This window comes from Oncorhynchus nerka, linkage group LG27 (genome assembly GCF_034236695.1).
Source record: "Oncorhynchus nerka isolate Pitt River linkage group LG27, Oner_Uvic_2.0, whole genome shotgun sequence".
Lineage (NCBI taxonomy): Eukaryota > Metazoa > Chordata > Actinopteri > Salmoniformes > Salmonidae > Oncorhynchus > Oncorhynchus nerka.
The window spans coordinates 6217599-6223477 of NC_088422.1; the positions used below are offsets into that span (position 1 = coordinate 6217599).

Consider the following 5879-nt stretch of genomic DNA (forward strand, 5'->3'; position numbering starts at 1 on the left):
TCTGCACAACGCATCACCGGGGGCAAACTACCTGCCCTCCAGGACACCTACACCACCCGATGTTACAGGAAGCCCAAAAAAGATCATCAAGGACAACAACGACCCGAGCCACTGTCTGTTCACACCGCTATCATCCAGAAGGCGAGGTTAGTACAGGTGCATCAAAGCTGGGACCGAGAGACTGAAAAACAGCTTCTATCTCAAGGACATCAGACTGCTAAACAGCCATCACGGACTCAGAGAGGCTGCTGCCTACATGGAGACCAAATCACTGGACACTTGAATAAATGGATCACTAGTCACTTTAAACAATGCCACTTTAAAAATATTTACATATCTTACATTACTCATATTACATGTATATAGTGTATTTTATACCATCTACTGCACCTTGCCGCTCGGCCATCGCTCATCCATATATTTATATGTACATTCACCCCTTTACATATGTGTGTGTATAAGGTAGTTGTTGGGGAATCGTTAGATATTACTTGTTAGGTATTACTGCACTGTCGGAGCTGGAAGCACAAGCATTTCGCTACACTCGCATTAACATCTGCTAACCATGTGTATGTGACCAATAACATTTGATTTGAGTCGACTTTGCCTTGGGTCAAAACGGGCACCTGGCTCACGCCCGAGAGGCCCAGTTCCAACGACAACACAGTTGACCCAGGCGCGGGCCCATGGGGCATTAATCTAATACCTTCGATCAGGTCATATGTGTGTGGAGAAGTGGTCGGAAAATGTTCCATGTGTTCCCTCAATCTTTGCAGCTTTTTTTGACTGTTAATAATTTTCTGAAATGTGTAAAAAAAGAGACGGAAGGAACGATAACAAGTTCAACGAGTTTATTTATTGACTAAAGTAGTATTTGAGCAGTACAAATGAACCTCAGTCAATTCCAGAACACAAAAAGTTACTTTACTGTTAAATTTCTAATATAGAAGTACCCTGTTACAATGTTAGGCTGTTAAGCCACTCATACGTTTTGTTGAAGAAGACAAAATGCCAACAATGAAGTCAATCGTTCAAAAAGCTAAATAATGTCTACAAAAAGATAAATCATTTGAACAAAAGGCTAAATCATTTTAACAAAAAGCTCAATCATTCATACAAAAAGCTAAATCATTCAGACAAAAAGCTAAATCATTTTAACAAAAAGCTCAATCATTCAGACAAAAAGCTAAATCATTTTAACAAAAAGCTAAATCATTTTAACAAAAAGCTCAATCATTCAGACAAAAAGCTAAATCATTTTAACAAAAAGCTAAATCATTTTAACAAAAAGCTAAATCATTTTAACAAAAAGCTCAATCATTCAGACAAAAAGCTAAATCATTTTAACAAAAAGCTAAATCATTTTAACAAAAAGCTCAATCATTCAGACAAAAAGCTAAATCATTTTAACAAAAAGCTAAATCATTCAGACAAAACGCTAAATCATTCAGACAAAAAGCTAAATCATTTTAACAAAAAGCTAAATAATTCATACAAAAATCATTTTCATGGGCTTTTCACCTTTCACTTGTTATTTCCCTTTGTCTGCATCTCAAATTTCATCCTTTTTGCTACGTAGGGCACTATGTAGAGAATACGGTGCCATAAGGATCTGGTCTAAAGTAGTGCACTATGTAGGGAATAGGGTGTCATTTGTGAACTAAGGCTATATATATTACATACTTTATGACATACAACTAATGTACATTTCTCCTATCTATATGCATAAGGAGGCAACATGTTTCCATACCCAGCATGAAAATCATGACTACTGACAATGTGTGGTAAAACATAAAATAAATAAATAAAATACTTTTCTAAACGTCGTATTGAGGTCAAAATACCTATTTTTCTAACCTGTTTATTAAAGAGGCAGCTTAACTCATTCTCAATGCTTATTAATTCCTTGTCGAGAATAACAAATCTACTTTGCACTTAAGTGTTTATCCATACTTTTCTAAAAACTTATAGTTAAACAGGTATATCTTGTTAAGATAAAACTATTTTGTTTATAAGTATGTATCAAGACTAATAACGCATACTGTCTGCAGCTTGTATTTATATTCTCCCTTAATCTTTACACTATCAAGAAAAGCTGGTAGATTTGGCAGGTAGAGCTGCTGTTTTCTGATCTACAACCAGTTGTAATCAGGTGGCAGCTCAACAATGCATTCTCCAGGAGTGGGCACCACTGATCTAGAACCAGTTCTAGTCAGACAATTCATTATTCTTCAGGTGGCAGCTCAACAATGCATTCTCCAGGAGGAGGCACCACTGACCTAGAACCAGTTCTAGTCAGACAATTCATTATTCTTCAGGTGGCAGCTCAACAATGCATTCTTCATTAGGGAATTCAACTGATGTAGGACCAGTTTTAATCATGTCTAAAATGTATTCTTCTTCAGTAGGGAGTTCTACTGATTCCAGATCAAGTTCAGGAGCCTGGACAGCATCTAGAGACAGGGACATGGAGTTTAAGCATGGCCTGAAACCTCACTTATCAAATTGTTGTATTCTAACTTTTGATTGATTGTTCAATCGGCTAGCTGGCCGGTTTGATCGATCGATAGATTGATTTGATAGAGTGATTGATCCATGGTCCGACTCACTTCTCTTCAGGATGAGGTAAAGTAAACAGAGTAAGACAGCCAGATAGATGAACTTGACCACACTCAGTACCATGGCAACCACCTGCTGCCCACCACCGCCACCTAGTGGAGAGAAGAGATCTGTAACACACATTCATATGACACACAAACAATACTCACAACTAGTATACTTGTGTGTGTGTGTGTGTGTGTGTGTGTGTGTGTGTGTGTGTGTGTGTGTGTGTGTGTGTGTGTCACACTCACCTATTGTTTTGACGGTCACCGTGACTGGGTCACTGTCGGTGGTGACGTTGTCACCGGTGACAGGATCTGGGCGCGTGATCACTGTGGCAACGCTGATGGTGTACTGGGTTCCCGGGGTTAGGCCAGAGATCCGGGTGGAGTGGGAGGTGGAGCTGTTGGAGTAGGGGAGGTGGAGGACGCAACATGGGGTGGTGGGATGAGGGGGGTGGGGGAAAGGACAGAGGAAAAGAGGAGGGGTGTGGCAAGGAGGGAGTGAAGGGTGGAGGAGAGAAAGATGAGGGTGATGCTGGAAGCTACATGTGGTAATTCTGTAGCTATGATCAGCTGTCTGCATCAGAGGGGGCGTGTCCCAATGCACAGTCACATGATCAGTCCCTTCAGACTCCGCCTTTAGCCGCTCGGGGGGTACAGCGCCTGTCAATTCAATAGATATAAATGTCAATTAAATAGATATACACTAGCGTTCAAAAGTTTGTGATCACTTAGAAATGTCCTTGTTTTTGAAAGAAAAGCAAATTTTTTTGTCCATTAAAATAACATAAAATTGATCAGAATTACAGTGTAGACATTGTTAATGTTGTAAATGACTATTGTAGCTGGAAACGGCATATCTACATGGGATTTTATGGATTATCTACATCGGCGTACAGAGGCCCATTATCAGCAACCATCACTCCTGTGTTCCAATGGAATATCTACATAGGAGTACAGAGGCCCATTATCAGCAGCCATCACTCCTGTGTTCCAATGGAATATCTACATAGGAGTACAGAGGCCCATTATCAGCAACCATCACTCCTGTGTTCCAATGGAATATCTACATAGGAGTACAGAGGCCCATTATCAGCAACCATCACTCCTGTGTTCCAATGGCACGTTGTGTTAGATAATCCAAATGTATCATTTTAAAAGGCTAAGTGATCATTAGAAAACCCTTTTGCAATTATGTTAGCAAAGCTGAAAACTGTGGTTCTGATTAAAGAAGCAATACAACTGGCCTTCTTTAGACTAGTTGAGTATCTGGAGCATAAACTTGTCAGTCTATTCTTGTTCTGAGAAATGAAGGCTATTCCATGCGAGAAATTGCCAAGAAACTGAAGATCTCGTACAACGCTGTGTACTACTCCCTTCACAGAACAGCGCAAACTGGCTCTAACCAGAATAGCAAGAGGAGTGGGAGGCCCCAGTGCACAACTGAGCAAGAGGACAAGTACATTAGAGTGTCTAGTTTGAGAATGACGCCTCACAAATCCTCAACTGGCAGCTTCTTTAAATAGTACCCGCAAAACACCAGTCTCAACGTCAACAGGCGACTCCGGGATGCTGGCTTTCTAGGGCCAATGGAAACAGTCATTCAGCCACTAATTTCTCTAGACCCATTCTCTCTCTACTTCTTGGATGAGCTTCCAACATATTGCTTTCACCTCATTGCAGATCATATAGTGTACAGTAATAAGGTACAGGTTACAGTTGGGCTTCTATGTACTCTCTTTAGGCCGAAGGCGAAGGAGTAGGGAGTGAATAGGGACTGATTAAACTGTCAGTCGTCCTCACTCACCTTGGCAGATGAAACCATGTCGTTCCACGGTCTCGCCACAGGATCTGGACAGTAGTTTATTCTCCCCTTTGAGGCTGGTCTCCAGACAACCACAGAGTCCAGGTCCAGGACTTTTTATGTACCAGCGATCATAGCTCAGCCCCTGGCCATCCACCCACTTCCACCTCCAGCCACCAGGGGCAGTGTGGGGCTGCAGACCCAGCCAGAAGGTGTCCCTCTCACCAGCAGCCATGGTCTGCAGAAGGAACTGGTACTGGTCCTGGGTGCTTAGGACAGCCAGGTCAACGTAATGCCTGTGTTACAACAGGTAGAAATAAATATCAAATAATAAATAATAATACAAAATAAATACATCCTTTGTTGAGACAAAATTGAGACACTAGAGCCTTTTCTCATTTCGGCAAAGGGTCCATCCTTCTGCTTTCTCTCTCTTCCGTGACCTGGAAACCGATAAGTGGTCGAGGAGAGTGTTGTTAGTAGGCAAACAGAAGACGGTGCTCCAATCCGCGATAGTCTCCTTTAGATTGGTAGCTAGATGACTCATCTTTTGTATCTCTTGCATTATCGCGTCTGTGACAGTGTATGGGCAGCACCGTTGAGGCTATCTCCATTTTTTGAAGTAGTAGTCCATTTTCTTCTTCACCATTGACTCCAACAGGGTCACCAGGAGGAATCAGGAAATGAAGTTGGTTGTCCCACCCAGTTGACTACATTTAAAATGGCGGAAGCCCTCAATGGCGGTTCCCATGGCAATAGAGCCTTTTAGAGACCTCTATCATTCTCCATGATCCAACCTGAGTCCTTCCCACAACCCCTCCTTTAAATCAGCTATTATTTTCTTAAAGTAGAAAAGTATGCAAACATTTAAATGATATGCTACTTTTTAAATCTATAAAATGTTTTGCACAGCTAGCTAAATTCCGTTTTTTTTTTGGTGGGGGGGGATTCCACCCTGCGAACGTCATTTGCCTGACGACACACAATTGGAGAAGGAGAGTCTAATTTCATACCAGCGCATTTTCTATCCACCTCGAATACCTTTTTGACTTAAAAAAAAACAACAACAAGGAGAGAGGAGGAGAGAGAGGATGCAGGTGTTGAGGGAATATAATTGAGAAAAGGCTATTGGTTATGTTTATTTTGGTCCTCTCCTATTGGCTAAATCTGGCATCTGCATCTGTGGTTTAATTTTTACGGTGCAACTTACTGTGTAAAAAAAAAAATTTTTTTTTTAACTCACACTTTCTTTATTCTTCTACCTGACACTGATTGAGGATCTGGTAAATTACTGTACCTGTACCTCTGACAGAACCGCCTGGCCTGGATCCAGGTCACAGCCCTGTCTCTGTCTCTCCTCTCCACTTGGTACCGCAAGGCAGAGCTGCTCAGTCCCAACGCCAGGCCCTGCCACAACACTACGACACACAGATCAACATCAAAATACCAAAATAAATAAATAACCCGGGATC

The 5879-nt window shown here is 41.5% G+C and overlaps 1 protein-coding gene across 3 annotated transcripts in view; it reads right to left on the reverse strand.

Moving 5' to 3' along the window:
• Positions 1-836: 836 nt before the first annotated feature.
• The window catches only part of LOC115124674 (uncharacterized), a 6517-nt gene continuing 1474 nt past the window's right edge, over positions 837-5879 (reverse strand). Inside the window, exons 2-6 of one of the 3 annotated variants that reach the window (XM_065011343.1) lie at positions 5711-5825; positions 4411-4703; positions 2853-3266; positions 2610-2711; positions 837-2453 (exon numbers count right to left, since the gene is read on the reverse strand). In XM_065011343.1, coding sequence (XP_064867415.1) covers positions 2308-2453; positions 2610-2711; positions 2853-3266; positions 4411-4703; positions 5711-5825 — 1070 coding nt within the window. In that variant the 3' untranslated portion in view covers positions 837-2307. The other 2 variants (XM_065011342.1, XM_065011344.1) reach the window with 2 other exon arrangements.